Source organism: Schistocerca serialis, chromosome 1, assembly GCF_023864345.2.
Source record: "Schistocerca serialis cubense isolate TAMUIC-IGC-003099 chromosome 1, iqSchSeri2.2, whole genome shotgun sequence".
NCBI lineage: Eukaryota > Metazoa > Arthropoda > Insecta > Orthoptera > Acrididae > Schistocerca > Schistocerca serialis.
The window spans coordinates 829,151,494-829,169,798 of NC_064638.1; the positions used below are offsets into that span (position 1 = coordinate 829,151,494).

At 44.7% G+C, this 18,305-nt stretch overlaps 1 protein-coding gene and 2 non-coding genes across 3 annotated transcripts in view; 2 read left to right on the forward strand and 1 right to left on the reverse strand.

Annotated features, from left to right (window-relative positions):
- Positions 1-18,305, forward strand: part of LOC126437444 (glutamate-gated chloride channel-like) — a 184,718-nt gene that overhangs the window by 33,661 nt on the left and 132,752 nt on the right. The window contains exon 2 of the mRNA XM_050090482.1: positions 11,399-11,518. Within this exon, the coding sequence (XP_049946439.1) occupies positions 11,433-11,518 (86 nt within the window). The 5' untranslated portion in view covers positions 11,399-11,432. The remainder of the gene's footprint in view (positions 1-11,398; positions 11,519-18,305) is intronic.
- On the reverse strand, positions 6,225-6,299 carry Trnas-cga (transfer RNA serine (anticodon CGA)). The gene has a single exon. It is a non-coding gene; the product is annotated as a tRNA-Ser (tRNA).
- Trnas-cga (transfer RNA serine (anticodon CGA)) lies at positions 6,439-6,513 on the forward strand. Its single transcript has one exon. It is a non-coding gene; the product is annotated as a tRNA-Ser (tRNA).

Below are 18,305 nucleotides of genomic sequence, written 5' to 3' on the forward strand. Positions count from 1 at the left end.
GATAAAGTACGATGTTTACATCACTTGCTGAAGCTAATACAAGAAAAACGCTTCTGATGTTACAATATTGCAAAAAAAAAAAGTCTGCAAAGCATGAGTTAATTTCCACATAGACACACACTTGCCGAAAATACCGAAGTACGTGCCCCAGTGGTAGATTTCAACAGCTGACGTGTGAGAATGTAGGTCTAAAAATTCGATGTTGTAAAACTACACTGAGCAGGGTTATACCAGCAGGAAAATTATTATTAGATAAGCAGACAAATAGACAGTCTGAATATGACTAATTAGGCACAGCCTCAAATAACATGTTTCTGAGGCAGCACATTGCCTGTTGAGGCAATATTTCAGCATTTTTAAATAGTTCTCAAGCACCAGTTTAGGAGATACGAAGATGTGCATTCTGTTACTAGAAACTTTATAAAAGAAGCTATTCATAGTCAGTTATTGCTATTATTATGAATAACACGGGCCTACTACAGTTTGTAGTCAAAAGGCCTAGAAGCTTTATAGTGACAGGGTAATACCATACAAACACATCAAAAAATGTTTTGAATCACCTCGGTTCCGAGTGTTCTGGAACCTGTACAAAAAATTGAAATAGAGATCAAGATAAACATCATTTCTGGCCTTTTTATTGCTCATGAAAACCACACATTGCATGTTGTACCACCATACAGCGTGACCTTCAGAGATGGTGGTCCAGATTGCTATACACACCAGTACCTCTAATACCCAGTAGCACGTCCTCTTGCATTGATGCATGGCTGTATTCGTCGTTGCATACTATCCACAAGTTCAACAAGGCACTGTTGGTCCATTCCTCAACGGCGATTCGGCGTAGATCCTTCAGAAGGGTTGGTGGGTCACGTCGTCCATAAACAGCCTTTTTCAATCTATCCCTGGTAGGTTCAATAGGGTTCATGTCTGGACAAAATGCTGGCCACTCTAGTCGAGCGATGTCATTATCCTGAAGGAAGTCATTCACGAGATATGCACGATGGGAGCGCGAATTGTCGTCCAAGAAGACGAATACCTCGCCAGTATGCTGCCGATATGGTTGCGCTATCGGTCGGAGGATGGCATTCACATATCGTACAGCCGTTACGGCGCCTTCCACCAGTCGCGTACTTCGGCCCCACATAATGCCACTCCAAAACAGCAGGGAACCTCCACCTTGCTTCACTCGCTGGACAGTATGTCCAAGGCGTTCAGCTTGACGGGTTGACTCCAAACACGTATCCGACGATTGTCTGGTTGAAGGAATATGCGACACTCATCGGTGAAGAGAATGTGATGTCAATCCTAAGCGGTCCATTCGGCACGATGTTGGACCCTACTGTACCGTGATGCATGGTGTCGTGGTTTCAAAGATGTACCTCGCCATGACATCGGGAGAGAAGTTGCGCATCATGCAGCCTATTGCGCACAGTTTGAGTCGTAACACGACGCCCTGTGGCTGCACTAAAAACATTATTATTGCTGTCAGGGTTCCTCCGAGTCATAATCTGTAGGTAGCGGTCATCCACTGCAGTAGTAGCACTTGGGCGGCCTGAGCGAGGCATGTCATCGACAGTTCCTGTCTCTCTGTATCTACTCCAGGTCTGAACAACATCACTTTGGTTCACTCCGAGACGCCTGGACACTTCCCTTGTTGAGAGCCCTTCCTAGCGCAAAGCAACAATGTGGACGAGATCTAAACAAGGTATTGACCATCTAGGCATGGTTAAACTACAGACAACATGTGCAGTGCACCTCCATCCCGGTGGAATGACTGGAACTGATCGGCTGCCGGACCCCTCTGTCTAATACGCGCTGATCATAGATGGTTTCTTACATCTTTGGGCGGGTTTAGTGACATCTCTGAACAGTCAAAGGGGACTGTGTCTTTGTTACAACATCCACAGTCAACGTCTATCTTCAGGAGTTCTGGGAACAGGGGTGGAGTAAAACATTTTTTGATGCGTGTAGTATAAACAATGTGATCAAAAGTATCTGGGCATCCCCAAAAACATACCTTTTTTATATTAGGTGCATTGTGCTTCCACCTACTGCCATGTACTTCAATCATGTAGTCATGTAGTCAATCATGTAGTCAATCAGTAGTCATAAGACATCGCGAGAGAGCAGAATGGGGTTTTCCGTAGAACGCACGGACTTCGAACGTTGTCAGGTGATTGGGTATCTCTTGTGTCATACGTCTGTAAGCGAGATTTCCACACTCCTAAACATCCCTAGGTGCAATTTTTCCGATTTGATAGTGAAGTGGAAACGTGAAGGGACACGTACGGCACAAAAGCGTACAGACCGATCTCGTCTGTTGACTGACAGAGACCACCAACAGTTGAAGAGGGTCGTAATGTATAATAGACAGACATCTACTCCAAACTGCATCAGGATCCACTGAAAGTACTACGACAGTTAGGTGGGAGGTGCGAAAGCTTGGATTTCATGGTCGCGCGGCTGCTCATAAGCTACACATCACGCAGGTAAATGCCAAACGACGCAACGCTTGGTGTAAGGAGCGTAAACATTGGACGACTGAACAGTGGGAAAACGTTGTGTGCAGTGACGAATCACGGTATAAAATGTGGCGATGCGAAGGCAGGGTGTGGGTATGACGAATGTCCGGTGAACGTTATCTCCCAGCGTCTGAAGTGCCAACAGTAAAATTCGGAGGCGGTGGTGTTACGGTGTGGTCGTGTTTTTCATGGAGGGGGCTTGCACCCCTTGTTGTTTTGCGTGGCACGATCACAGCCTACATCGATGTTTTAAGCACCTTATTGCTTCCCGCTGCTGAAGAGCTATTCGGGGATGGCCATTGCATCTTTTAACGCGATCGAGCACCTGCCCATAATGCAAGGCCTGTTGGCGGATTGGTTACATGACAATAACATCCCTGTAATGGACTGACCTCCACTGAGTCCTGACCTGAATCCTATGGAACGCCTTTGGGATATTTTGGAACGCCAACTTCATGCCAGGCATCACCGACCGACATAGATATTTCTCCTCTGTGCAGCACTCCGTGAAGAATGGGCTGCCATTCCCTGACCTATCAGAAAGTATTCAGAAAATGATACCAGCGTTCTAAATGTAACGATTATTCACGTGGCCGGCGCTCTTCATCGTAACTAATATGCGCGGGTTCGACTTTGAGATATAATGCACCCAGCTACTACCATGTCTTTTTATAATTTGATCTTGCATGTTTCGACGCCTTTCACGCATTTTGTTTGCATATCTGCGTGCATATTTTAAGGTTTTTATGATGCATATAACCCGGTCTCTACTTACTAGTTATCCTAAAACCCCTCTTGCTTCACAGAAGATCCCCGCGAAACAGACATCCGGTTGGGATGACATGGAAGTCTGTTGCTTATCTAAAATGTATATCCTCTTCAGACCCAAGCAAAATTTTTCTGTTATGTCAAATACTTTTTTGATAAAGGCGTGGCAGATGGACGTCATAAATAAGCATTGTAATGGTAGTTTTTGTTACTGCTAATCCAGATTGAGATTTTCCTATGTTCAGCTGGTTGGACACTGGATCTCAATGTGACTATTCATGATATATGGACATGACATTGATAAGACAAAATTGTATTTTTTTTAATTTTTAATTTAACATGTAGATACATTATTTAGAAAGTATTACGAAAGTACAACACAAGAAAAGCAGTTACAGTCATCAATAATCCTGAAACGGTTGTACCACATCACAATCAGTTTTCTGTTGTGGAAGTCAAAGAAACATTTTCTCTCATCAGCGATACACGGATATACTTGGCATTCAGAGTACATGAACTTGGTTTTAGCTTTGTAGTCCTTGTTTCGACGTTTCATCGATTTATTTTTGTCTGTAATTGGTCAGAGAGGCAAATGTCTACTCTCACTTTTCCTAACATCTCTGTTTGGAACTTTAAATACCTTTGTGCTCTTTCTAGGAGCTGCTTCATGAGGTTCAGATTCAGAGCCTGAAAAGTAAATGTCCAATCGTGCTTCGGTTGTCCTGTCGTGCCCGAGTTCAGACTCAGGGATTCATAAATATAAATCTTAAAGCCTAATAGATCCATGATTGATTTCTTGTTAGCACATTGTGCCTGGTGATCCTTTCCGTAATCAGTCCACGACTTAACAAAATCGCCATGTCAATTAAATGAAGGAAGTCTCTTATGGTCCACTTTTTTGTGCATGAGAATATTCGATAGTAAGAAATCATTGTGTCACATAGATCCACACCTCCCATTGATTTGTTGTAATCATAGATACATTTGGGCTGAGGTACTCCGATGAATCCTTTTGCTTTCCTGTCCCATCTTTTTACTACACTAGTGGGAGCAGCACCACAGAAACTAGATGCTACTGTAACGGAACGATTATCAATACACATCAAAACAAAAATGTTCCCATCTTCTCTGACGGACTCATCAAAGGAATCTGTACCTCTCTTCATCAGTTCCTTGTGTTCAGTAACTTTTGATCTGAGACGAGATGGAATATGGCTAGCTAAAATGGTCACTACTTCATTATATTTGTCTTTCCAGCAGGTACTGTAGTAGTGGAATGGATGTGAAATATCGATCAAAATACACAACCTGCTCACTGGCAACTTTGTGGTTTACCAGCTTCTTCACCACAGAATCCCCCAAACTGAGCTCTGGCTCTCGTTCCCAGATGGCCAAACTTATTCTTTACCTACTGTCTAAGAGATGTTTTGCCATGGAAAGGAATCATTTGCTCATCTACTGAAAAGTATGTGGAAGCTGGCAATGACAAACATTTTCTCCTAACACTATCAAAGACTGGTTTCACTTTCCATAACTTATTATTTTCCTTGATTTCATCCGAAACACATTATTTACAAAGCGCAATTAGTTCCTCAATTTGAACATACGATTCCCCGGAATTATAGCAGTGAACCTTAATCTTCTGCTAAAGTACGTTCTTAGTCTTGGTAGTTTCATACAACCTGTTATTATGCGTGCACCCACAAGCTTCTTAGTTTCATTAGTTGTTGCATTTAGAGGATCCTGGATATCCTTAAGAGCCTTTATGTTTTCCAACTCAGCAGTGAGATGCCACATATCACTTCCAAAATATTGTTCAAAATATCCTAGTGATGTCCACAGTCCCCTGCCTCGCACTGACCAGTCCTTGTCGGCAAAATTGGCTGTTCGATCAATAACGGATCTATTTTTCCAAAACACTTGTCTAGGTATGACCTCTTATTTACGAGGAGCCTCTTTTCTCGTAGCTGATGTATTTTGACATAGATTCCTATCTTCGGTTTCATCCTGGAAGAAGAAAGTACCTCATTTATTTACGAAACATTATAAATTCAATATATTTTCTAACCTTCAGTACTTTTTGCACGTATACCTCAGGTAGCGTCTATTGTAGCAAATGAAAATAATGATGAGAAGTTTACCGGTTAAATGAAGTGTCATTTCCTGCTTCAGGAACACACAAGTCTGTATCTGCAGTAATGTCAAGGTCTTCCTCATTTGAAAATCACTGCCCTCTTCTATTACATTTAGCAGTTCTCTTTCGATTTCAGCTTCTGTGAGAGGTCCATTCATGCCTGCGTTAGTTGTGAGAAAAAATTGTGAACTTCTAAAGCTAATAACAAATTAGTATTTATGGAAGAATTATTGTGATTCCCAATCAACAGCTAATTTCATACATCTAACAAGTAATAAGAAGCATAGACATGTTTTTGCAGAAGATCCTGTGTCAGAGAAATTAGGCAGTGATCAAAAATAAACAAAGCTGTGACCATCTGTCCAGCCGGCTGGACTTCATTGTTTACTCTTGTCAATAATGAAGGAGTAACGGGGTTAGGTTACTACATAGACTGTAACATAGTTTGTTGATCTATTTACAACATAACAGAAAACTGAGTATGTCATTCATACTTAGGTTTCTTTCTGAAAGACATTGGAGAGAGATTGCCATAAACGGCCTCTATAACGCGGTGAGTGGAACGTCTCAGTATTATCAACAGCAGAAACAAAATATCACTAGCGAAAAATTTCCGAAGACACATAAAATGTCCAGCGTACTGGACACACGGTTACAGTGTTGAAAAAACTGTAATTTCAGTTAAAGCAAAATAGAGAAGTAACGTTCAGCTGGCTGGTTGCAGGGACTGAAGATGATATTCTAGCAGGGAAGCGTTAAGTGAAAGATGATTATTAAACTTCCTGGCAGATTAAAACTGTATGCCCGACCGAGACTCGAACTCGGGACCTTTGCCTTTCGCGGGCAAGTGCTCTACCAACTGAGCTACCGAAGCACGACTCACGCCCGGTACTCACAGCTTTACTTCTGCCAGTACCTCGTCTCCTACCTTCCAAACTTTACAGAAGCTCTCCTGCGTTCGCAGGAGACGAGGTACTAGCAGAAGTATAGCTGTGAGTACCGGGCCTGAGTCGTGCCTCGGTAGCTCAGTTGGTAGAGCACTTGCCCGCGAAAGGCAAAGGTCCCGAGTTCGAGTCTCGGTCGGGCACACAGTTTTAATCTGCCAGGAAGTTTCATATCAGCGCACACTCAGCTGCAGAGTGAAAATCTCATTCTGGAAGATGATTATTGCTCGTGGGAGTTAGTGAATGTTCCTTTTTTTTGTGAACTGATACATTATTAGGGCAGGAGATGCAAAATAAACCACTTAAATTAATCAAAGAACTGGTTCATCGCCTTTGACTGATCTTCGTGTCAGCTCCTTTGCCTGCTGCTTTGATAATCATGGTTAACAATTAAGTTACAGCCTGTATGGCACTAGCGCAACAGAAAACGACTTGTTGGCGAGCATGTGGTGTATGATAACCTGGGGGAGACATGTCGTACTCTTATACTTACACTGAGGAGACAAAGGTAATGGGGTACCACCTATCATAGTGTCGGGTCTCCTTTTGCCCGGCGTAGTGCAGCTACTCGACGTGTGGTGGGTTCAAGACGTTACGTGGTGTCCCCTTCAGAAATAATGACTCACGTTGCCTATAGCCGTCTATAACTGTCTAAGTGTTGCCACTGTGGGATTTTGAACACGAAGTGACGTCTCTATTACGCCCCATAAATGTTCGATGGGATTTATGTTGGGCAATCTGGGTGGCCAAATCATTTCTCGAATTGTCCAGAATGTTCTTCAACCTAACACGAAGAATTGTGGCCAGGTGACATGGCGCAATGTCATCCATGAACATTCCACCTTTGTTTGGGAACATGAAGTCCAGGTAAAATGCCTGCAAAAAGTCTCTAAGCAGTCGAAATAGTCATCTCCAGTTAATGATTGGTTCAGATGACTAGAGGACCCAGTCCACTATATGTAAACATAGCCGACGCCATTATGAAGGCACCACCAGCTTGCAGAGTACCTTGTTGACAACTCGGGTCCAGGATCTGCACATCTCTCGAACAGCACCATCAGCTCTTACCATCTGAAATCGGCATTCATCTGACCAAACCACGGATTTCCAGTCGTCTGGGGTCCAACATCTACATCTACATCTACATACATACTTCCCAATCCACCATACGGTGGGTGGCGGAGGGTACCTCGTACCACAACTAGCATCTCCTCTCCCTGTTCCACTCCTAAACAGAACGAGGGGAAAAATGACTGCCTATATGCCTCTGTACGAGCCCTAATCTCTCTTATCTTATCTTATCTTATCTTTGTGGTCTTTCCGCGAAATATGAGTTGACAGCAGTAAAATTGTACTGCAGTCAGCCTCAAATGCTGGTTCTCTAAAGTTCCTCAGTAGCGATTCACGAAAAGAACTCCTCCTTTCCTCCAGAGACTCCCACCCGAGTTCCTGAAGCATTTCCGTAACACTCGCGTGATGACCAAATCTACCAGTTACAAATGTAGAAGCCCGCCTCTGCATTGCTTCTATGTCCTCCCTCAATCCGACCTGATAGGGATCCCAAACGCTCGAGCAGTACTCAAGAATAGATCGTATTAGTGTTTTTTAAACGGTCTCCTTTACTGGTGAACCACATCCTCGCAAAATTCTACCAATGAACCGAAGACGACTATCCGCCTTCCTCACAACTGCCATTACATGCTTGTCCCACTTCATATCGCTCTGCAATGTTACGCCCAAATATTTAATCGACGTGACTGTGTCAAGCGCTACACTACTAATGGAGTATTCAACAATTAAGGGATTCATTTTCCTATTCATCTGCATTAATTTACATTTATCTATATTTAGAGTTAGCTGCCATTCTTTACACGAATTACAAATCCTGTCCAAGTCATCTTGTATCCTCCTACAGTCACTCAAAGACGATACCTTCCCGTACACCACAGCATCATCAGCAAACAGCCGAACATTGCTATCCACCCTATCCAAAAGATCATTTATGTAGATAGAAAACAACAGCGGACCTACCACACTTCCCTGGGGCACTCCAGACGATACCCTCACCTCCGATGAACACTCACCATCGAGGACAACGTACTGGGTTCTATTACTTAAGAAGTCTTCAAGCCACTCACATATCTGGGAACCAATCCCATATGCTCGTACCTTAGTTAGGAGTCTGCAGTGGGGCACCGAGTCAAACGCTTTCCGGAAGTCAAGGAATATGGCATCCGTCTGATACCCTTCATCCATGGTTCGCAAGATATCATGTGAAAAAAGGGCGAGTTGCGTTTCGCAGGAGCGATGCTTTCTAAAACAGTGCTGATGCATGGACAGCAACTTCTCTGTCTCAAGGAAATTTATTATATTCGAACTGAGAATATGTTCGAGAATCCTGCAACAAACCGATGTTAAGGATATTGGTCTGTAATTTTGAGGATCCGTCCTTCTACCCTTCTTATATACAGGCGTCACCTGCGCTTTTTTCCAGTCGCTCGGGACTTTACGTTGGGCAAGAGATTCGCGATAAATGCAAGCTAAGTAAGGAACCAATGCAGTAGAGTACTCTCTGTAAAACGGAATTGGAAACCGATCAGGACCTGGCGATTTATTTATTTTCAACCCATTCAGCTGCTTCACAACCCCAGGGATGTCTATCACTGTGTCCTCCATACGAGACTAAACGGCGGTATGTTTGTATGATCCTCCTGCGTGAAAGATTTCTCAAATGCTAAATTTAAAATTTCAGCTTTCGTTTTGCTGTCTTCCGTTGCCAGGCCAGACTGATGAGTGAGTGACTGGATGGAAGCCTTCGACCCGCTTACCGATTTTACGTAAGACCAGAATTTCCTTGGGTTTTCAGCAAGATCTTTTGCTAAGGTATGACGGTGGTAGTGGTTGTATGCTTCGCTCATCGCTCCAACAGATGCTGTCACAAGACCAGGCGTGGCGCTGCAGGCGATGACGTGCTGTTAGCAAACGCACTCGCGTCGCTCGTCTGTTACCACAGCCTATTACCGCCTAATTTCGACGCACTATCCTAACGGATGTGTTCGTCAAACGTCTCACATTGATTTATGAGATTATTTCACACAGTGTTGCTTTTCTGCTAGTACTGAAAACTCTAGCAAACACCGCTGCTCTCGGTCGTTAAGTGAAGACCAACAATACCGCTTGCACGCTAGACGACTGGGAAACAGTGGTCTGGTAGGACGGGTCCCGATTTCAGTTGGTAAGAATTGATGGCAGGTTTCGAGTGTGGCGCAGACATCACGAAGGTGCTCGTCAAGGTGTCGACAAGTCACTGTACGAGCTGCTGATGGCTCCACAGTCGTGTGAGCTGTGAGTACATGGAATGGACTGGTCCATCGGCTACTTGGAGAACGTTTGCAGCCATTCGTGGATTTTATGTTCCCGGTGAAATTTTTATGGATGAAAGTACAACATATCACCGGCAACAAGTGCTCACGACTGATTTGGAGGTCGTTCTGGATCATTCGAGCGAATGATTTGGCCAACCAGATCATCCGACGTACCTCCACTGGAACATTTATGGAACATAATCGAGAGGGCAGTTCGTTCACACAATCCTGCACCGGCAACACTTACGCAATTACTTTAGAGGCAGCATTGCTCAGTATTTTTGCGGGGGACTGCAACGTTTTATTGAATCCATGGCATGCCGGATTGCTTCACTACACCGGACCTTTTTACGACACGATATTAAGAGATACTGTAATGTTATGTGAGCCTCACTGCCCCTTTTTTAAACTAATTTGTATCTGATTTTATTCTGAGAAGCTCAGTAATGAATGTAAAGACCGTAAATGTAAATTTGATTGAAAAAGTACTTGAAATGAAGTGAAGAGCGGATGGACAGCAACAAACTCTTTAGCGTGCAATCCCCGCAGCGATAGTAGTTGTGAATCTTTGTGTATTGAGACAATTGATCTATAAAAAAGAAAGAGGACTGTTAATCTGTATCTTGTGGGAAGACGACGTGTTGCTAGGCCGTCGCTCAGAACGTATCGTTACATTTAATACAAATTGATTTTAGTGATAAAACCGAGTAAAGTATGTGTAAGAGTTGCCAAACATTTATCTATACAAATTTTCTGGAAGTGAAGAACAGAAATATCTTGTTTTTGGAGAAGGAGGTGAACTTCATTGTCTTCGCCGTCTATCAATCGACAGAATTGTACGTGTACAAAGTTCACTAAAATACAGGAAAAGAAATGCATTCTCTATAGTTTTCATTCAATGAGTAACAACCTCTCATAATTTCTTAATTATAGTAATTGGATTATGTTCTTGGACAATAGTATGGTGCTGAACTCCAGTGACCAGTTTTGATGTAGCAAGACGTGTAGTTTGAAAGAAGTTTGTGTGCCAAGCAATCTCCTTTTCTCAAGAAAAGCAGATTGCTGTTTGATCTTATTTACTTACAACAGTGGTCCCTTAGGTATGAAAAGCTACGAAAACTTGGGCTCAAAGCTATCCGCAATACGGCCAAGTAACTAACAGAGACGTATTTTAAACCTTAAAGAACAATAACTTCCTCCAAATTGTAATAAGCCACCAACTGGTGCAGAAGCTGATCATTCAAGGAGGCAGCAACCAAAATTCAGGTACCAGTTACGACTTAAAGCAAAAATCTCAATCAAAAATCAGTCTCTCTCTCTCTCTTCAAACACGTATATAAATATTCATATTATGAAGGTAAGAGTCATTTTATAATACCCCATGACTTTGTCACCTAAGTGTATAGACGACAATATTTTTTTCTTAGAACTACTGAAACATCCCACATGATTGTGATATGAAGCAAATGTGGTCTATGTAACGTGCGACTAGTCAATTAAAACGTCATAGTGTCTCGACAAGTAGAGATATAATCACTAGATGAAACGTGAGTTTAACTGCCACGCAGACTTTCGGCTTGAGGCAGCTCAAATGCCGCCCGCTGAACCTCGCGGAGGTCCTTTGCCAGATCGGTACCTCCTAATGCGGCCTTCTGTGTGCTGCAGGAGAGGGCGGGGCCGACTGCTCCCAGACGTCACTATGGCTGCCGCTGAGTGTCCGGCGGCGGTGCGGCTCGCCGGATTAGCGACGGTGCTGCTGCTGCTGCTGCTGCTGCCCGGCGTGAGGTGAGTACTAACCGGACAGCTTACGGCTGCAGGGACGGCATCCGTGTTGCAAGTAAGATCAAAACAGAAGGCCGAAATTCTAAACCTAGCTTTCAAAAACTCGTTTACGATAGAGGACTGCAGCACCATTCCCCCATTCAATTATTGAACAAACGAAAGGATGACTGACATAGTGTTTAGTGTATCTGAGTTTGTAAAACAGATAAGATCCTCAGACGCCAGAAAGGCATCTGGCCCAAACGGTATCCCCGTAAGATTTTATGTTGACTATGCTACAAATATAGCAGCATTCTTATCCGTCATCTATCAGAGATCACTGGAACGGCGGAAAGTTCCACGGGACTGGAAGAAGGCCCAGGTCTTAGCAATCTATAAAAAGGGTAGAAAATCGGATGCACATAATTACCGGTAAATTTCACTGACATCGATTTGTTGTAGAATCATGGAACATATTTTGTGTTCATACATAATGACCTTTGTAGACTCTGAGAAGCTCATCTGCAGAAACCAGCACGGTTTTAGGAAACAGCGGTCATGGGAGACACAGCTAGCCCTCTTTGTGCATGATATACAACAGGCTCTACATACCGGCTCCCAGGTTGATGACATATTTCTCGACTTTCGAAAGGCGTTCGACTCAGTTCCGCACTGTCGCTTGCTACAAAAATTCCGCGCTTACGGTCTATCCAATGACATATGCGGTTGGATAGAAAGTTTTCTAACAGACGGGGAGCAGTATATCGTCCTGAACGCGGTAACTTCAACAGAAACAAGAGTAACTTCAGGTGTGCCCCAGGGCAGCGTAATAGGTCCTCTGCTTTTTACGATTTACTTAAATCATCTGGTTCATGCTATTGGCAGCGGCCTTAAACTGTTTGCCGATGATGCTGTAGTCTACAGGAAAGTAGTATCACACGAAAGTTGTGAACAAATCAATGAGGATTTGCAGAAAATAAATGCATGGTGTAATGACTGGCCGTTATCTCTCAATATTAGTAAGTGCAACCTACTGCGTATAACAAGGCGAGAATCCCCATTATTGTATGAGTACAAAATAAATGATCAGTCAAGTGTCTGGGTGTGACTATTCGAAATGATCTAAAATGGAATGATCATATTACACAGGTAACGGGTAAGGCGAACTCTAGATTGCGGTTTAGTGGTAGAATCCTGAAGCGTCGCAGTCTTTCAACAAAGGAAATAGCTTACAACACGTTAGTTCGTCCAGTCTTGGAGTATTGTTCGTCTGTATGGGACCTTTACCAGTTGGGTCTGATTCAAGAGATTGAGAAGGTCCAAAGAAGAGCGGCAAGATTCGTGACTGGTACATTTAGCTATCACTAGAGTGTTACAAATCTCATAGAAAGTTTGAAGTGGGACACACTTGCAGATAGACGACGCGCTAAACAGAAGGAGCTGCTCAATAAATTCCGAAATCCAATCTTCGCCGAGGATGTAGAACATATATTGTTACCACCAACTTTCAAATCGCGCAATGATCATCATTCAAAGATAAGGGAAATAAGAGCTCGTACTGAGGCGTTCAGACAGTCGTTATTCCTTGGTATGACTTTGGCGCGAATTGTGCCCTCCGCCAAACACCGCTTGGTGGCTAGCGGAGTATATATGTAAAGATAGATGTGGAAAGATTGTAAACCACTTCAGAGTATTTGTGAATTGCAATGTCTTTCATTAGTAGGGCGCCTCACCTTCTTACAATTATACTCACTGGTTATCTTATCCTCGCTAATACTATCGTATGAGCCTGCCTAGTCTAAGGTTCCATCCGACGGAGAGATCACCATTAAAGGTCTCGCATACTTTTGTATGACATTAAATTCCTGTGGAGACAAGTGACCCTACTTCAGTCAGTAGTCAATGATAAAATAGACAATTTGATCGCAAATTTTTGTGGCTTACATGACACACTGAGTAATCATAAGCTGGTGGACAGAAACTGTAAACTCTAACTTGCTGACCAAAATTGGTGATGTAGGGAAATAATTTGATTATAAGTATATGTTTAGGTGAAGTATTGCCGTCATTTGACTGCAAGTTTTTATTATTTATTTATTTCACTATCACGAATTCGGCTGCAAAGCCATTTCGATAGCAAGGTGAAAAAAAAGTCAGTAAACATCAGACATGTCTGAAATGTCTTCGTAATATTACAAAACGTATGTGAACATATATACCAGTCGTACGTAATCACGATGATTTCATTTGAAAAGTAAATTGTGACGGTGGTGCCCAACGAAGGAAAAAAATCATGAGTGTATTTAATAGTCCCTTGAAATATAGGTCACTCTCCTAGGGCTTATGAACAATTTACTTCAAAACACCTACGTTACTGAGCAACTAAGGTTGTTCAGAATGACACTAGATCACAAAAAAATCACTCTTTCCAAACAGTATCCTTAATCTCGTGTATCTGTAAGATCTTGAGTAATATGCTAAAGGAGAGATAAGAGTAGTACATCTCTAAAGTGTATATGGTTTCCGGAAAAATGGCAGCACAATAAACTAGATACCTCTGTTACAGATGTGCTGCTGAACTTCTCCAACAACATGTATATGTTTGCAGCTTTTCTTGTTACAAAGGACCAATTTGACTGTTATTCGATGATGTATATTTAGAAAATACGAAAATTTGTTGTTGTTGAAATATTTAAATTATTTAAGAAAGCAACATGTTGCCAGATGCGGAACTCATCTTCAGGCTATGATGCAATACAAAAACCATTTAGTAAAAGTAGATATAGATACAAAGGTTTTTCTTTACAGTGTTGCCATGTGCTGTCGCCATCTGTGGAGAAACAGAACTGTTGCGACCCTTGACATGGGCTTGCGCTGTGATCAAGATGTCCATTGTAGATTGGGGATGAGTAATCCAGTGCACGCCCAGAGGCATCAGTGATACTGTGGGATCAATAACAATGTTTATTTATCGTGCAGACTTCACAAAGGTATAAGTGTCTACCTAGCTCCAGTCGGTAGTCGGGTATGAGCGCATATACACTCCTGGAAATGGAAAAAAGAACACATTGACACCGGTGTGTCAGACCCACCATACTTGCTCCGGACACTGCGAGAGGGCTGTACAAGCAATGATCACACGCACGGCACAGCGGACACACCAGGAACCGCGGTGTTGGCCGTCGAATGGCGCTAGCTGCGCAGCATTTGTGCACCGCCGCCGTCAGTGTCAGCCAGTTTGCCGTGGCATACGGAGCTCCATCGCAGTCTTTAACACTGGTAGCATGCCGCGACAGCGTGGACGTGAACCGTATGTGCAGTTGACGGACTTTGAGCGAGGGCGTACAGTGGGCATGCGGGAGGCCGGGTGGACGTACCGCCGAATTGCTCAACACGTGGGGCGTGAGGTCTCCACAGTACATCGATGTTGTCGCCAGTGGTCGGCGGAAGGTGCACGTGCCCGTCGACCTGGGACCGGACCGCAGCGACGCACGGATGCACGCCAAGACCGTAGGATCCTACGCAGTGCCGTAGGGGACCACACCGCCACTTCCCAGCAAATTAGGGACACTGTTGCTCCTGGGGTATCGGCGAGGACCATTCGCAACCGTCTCCATGAAGCTGGGCTACGGTCCCGCACACCGTTAGGCCGTCTTCCGCTCACGCCCCAACATCGTGCAGCCCGCCTCCAGTGGTGTCGCGACAGGCGTGAATGGAGGGACGAATGGAGACGTGTCGTCTTCAGCGATGAGAGTCGCTTCTGCCTTGGTGCCAATGATGGTCGTATGCATGCTTGGCGCCGTGCAGGTGAGCGCCACAATCAGGACTGCATACGACCGAGGCACACAGGGCCAACACCCGGCATCATGGTGTGGGGAGCGATCTCCTACACTGGCCGTACACCACTGGTGATCGTCGAGGGGACACTGAATAGTGCACGGTACATCCAAACCGTCATCGAACCCATCGTTCTACCATTCCTAGACCGGCAGGGGAACTTGCTGTTCCAACAGGACAATGCACGTCCGCATGTATCCCGTGCCACCCAACGTGCTCTAGAAGGTGTAAGTCAACTACCCTGGCCAGCAAGATCTCCGGATCTGTCCCCCATTGAGCATGTTTGGGACTTGATGAAGCGTCGTCTCACGCGGTCTGCACGTCCAGCACGAACGCTGGTCCAACTGAGGCGCCAGGTGGAAATGGCATGGCAAGCCGTTCCACAGGACTACATCCAGCATCTCTACGATCGTCTCCATGGGAGAATAGCAGCCTGCATTGCTGCGAAAGGTGGATATACACTGTACTAGTGCCGACATTGTGCATTCTCTGTTGCCTGTGTCTATGTGCCTGTGGTTCTGTCAGTGTGATCATGTGATGTATCTGACGCCAGGAATGTGTCAATAAAGTTTCCCCTTTCTGGGACAATGAATTCACGGTGTTCTTATTTCAATTTCCAGGAGTGTACCGCGAAAGAGCACTGATGCCTCATCAGTGAGTCGTGACGCCGCTGCCACAGATCAGTGCCACGACAGCGTGCTGTGCTGGTGATGGTGGCGGGGCGAGATGGCGTTGCCCATGCGGACGTTTTGTGGTGAACCAGTGCGGCTCGAAATTCGGTCTTGAAGATAGCCTATGGTGTGCAGACTGAGATCCAGGATAGTGGTTGTTGTGAAGACGGCGCCCTAGTCATCCTCCAGACATCGATAAAGACTGAAGCACATGCTCGCGAGTTGGCCGGGAGGCTGTGCGAACACGCCTCGCCTGGTCTCTGCGAAGACAGCAGCTGGCAAATTGTTCACAATGACACAATGGCGGAGGAGGGCTGGCTGCCGACCAGTCTTCTCATCCGCGATGACCGTGCACCCAGCAGCTGCAAAACAGGGTTGTGGGGCGTATTACGTTGGCTGTTTCTCGATATTGCAGAGAGCAAACAAGTAGCAGGCTGTCCATCATCGACCAGCATGTTGTGGTTTCACTGAAACTCAGAATACCGTCATTCTCTGGTTTTAGCGATGTGGACGGAATGGTACCACGATAGAATGAACTCCAGAAGCCTCTCTATTTAATAGACCAAATCTGCGCAGTGGCCGAGCGGTTCTAGGCGCTACAGTCTGGAACCGCGCTACCGCTGCGGTCGCAGGTTCGAATCCTGCCTCGGGCATGGATGTGTGTGATGTCCTTAGGTTAGTTAGGTTTAAGTAGTTCTAAGTTCTAGGGGACTGATGACCTCAGAAGTTAAGTCCCATAGTGCTCAGAGCCATTTGAACTATTTTTGCGCCTATGATGCGGTGTCTCTGAGTGTATGAGCGCAAAAAATGGTTCAAATGGCTCTAAGCACTATGGGACTTAAACATCTGAGGTCATCAGTCCCCTAGACTTAGAACTACTTAAACCTAACTAACCTAAGGACATCACACACATCCATGCCCGAGGCAGGATTCGAACCTGCGACAGTAGCAGCTGCGCGGTTCCGGACTGAAGCGCCTAGAACCGCTCGGTCACAGCGGCCGGCCGTATGAGTGCATTTGCCCTCGTTTATCGGACCCATCCTTATTCTGGGTCGATGAGCATGGCTCTTTTCTGTCTATGTTTGATTTTGTAGTGGTGCTCGGGCAGTTAACTTACATAGTATTACCTCACAGTGCCTTAAAGAGAACAGCAGCGCTTGCCTTTCCGCCTGCCCCATTCTGAGGTCTTTTGCATTGGTGGTACGCTATGTTGACATATCGAATTGGCACACCAGCCCAGAGCAAACAAACTTTACTCCAAGCTCGCCTGGTAGAACTTTAATAAGATTTTATGTCTGCAAAGAAAAATCATTCTATAGCATAACGGAATGATTAATATAAGGGAATATTTAATTCTTTTGTTAGTAATCTGTTCTGATAACACGCAACACACGTGAACAGCAGACCCGTGCAATTGTTCGCTTATATTTGTAAAATTTGGTTATGTAATATATTGTGTTTCATATTTTATAATGAAGTCAGAGAGATGTCCCGTTTGTATCGTTACGTGACATAACTGTATCCATTGATATGGGCTGAAGCCAGTTAAAAAAATAAACCACGTCTTTGCTTGTGTGGTGTCCCAGTCTCATCTTGACCGAGCATCTCTGGGTTTCCATCGATCGTCATGGACCCAGCTCCGAGCAATTATAGTAATTGGTGGGCAGTGGTTGACCGGTCATACATCAGGATGGCTCCTCGGACGACTTACAAAGAGCGCAGCACCTATCTGTCTATATACGTCATGGCACTCTCGAGGTAATCTCCCGCCAGGTTGTGCGTCGTCGGCCTTTATATTGCTCTACACGCTGGGCAGCCCGCCACGTGATTCTCCCGCCCACAAAGCATGGCATGGCTCGGTGACTGTGGTGTCTTGCGCACCGAGAGTGTACCCAGGAACAATGGAGAAGTGTCTCGTTCACTGATTAGTCGCGATGTTGCTTGGAGAGTCGTTCTCGCCGCCAGTTCACCCAGAGTGTTCCAGGAAATCGTTGACATTATTGTGGAAAGGAACCACCCTTGTTCTCATCTGTGGCAGCATCATGTGAAGAACACGTGTATTACTGACATCTTAGAGCTACTGTGGCGCCCAAAATCTACAGAGATGTCCTGAAACTCTTTGTGCGTCATCTCTGTGGTACCACTTTAGCTAAGCTAATTGTGATGGAATGTAATGGCAGACAATACTGGGCTGGTCTGATGAATGAGCACCTGTAGAAGGAGTACGTCATGCATCTAGTGTAGAGAACTGACTCCCCGCATTTGAATATTCTTAAACACCCCTGAGACGCTATAAGCTGATG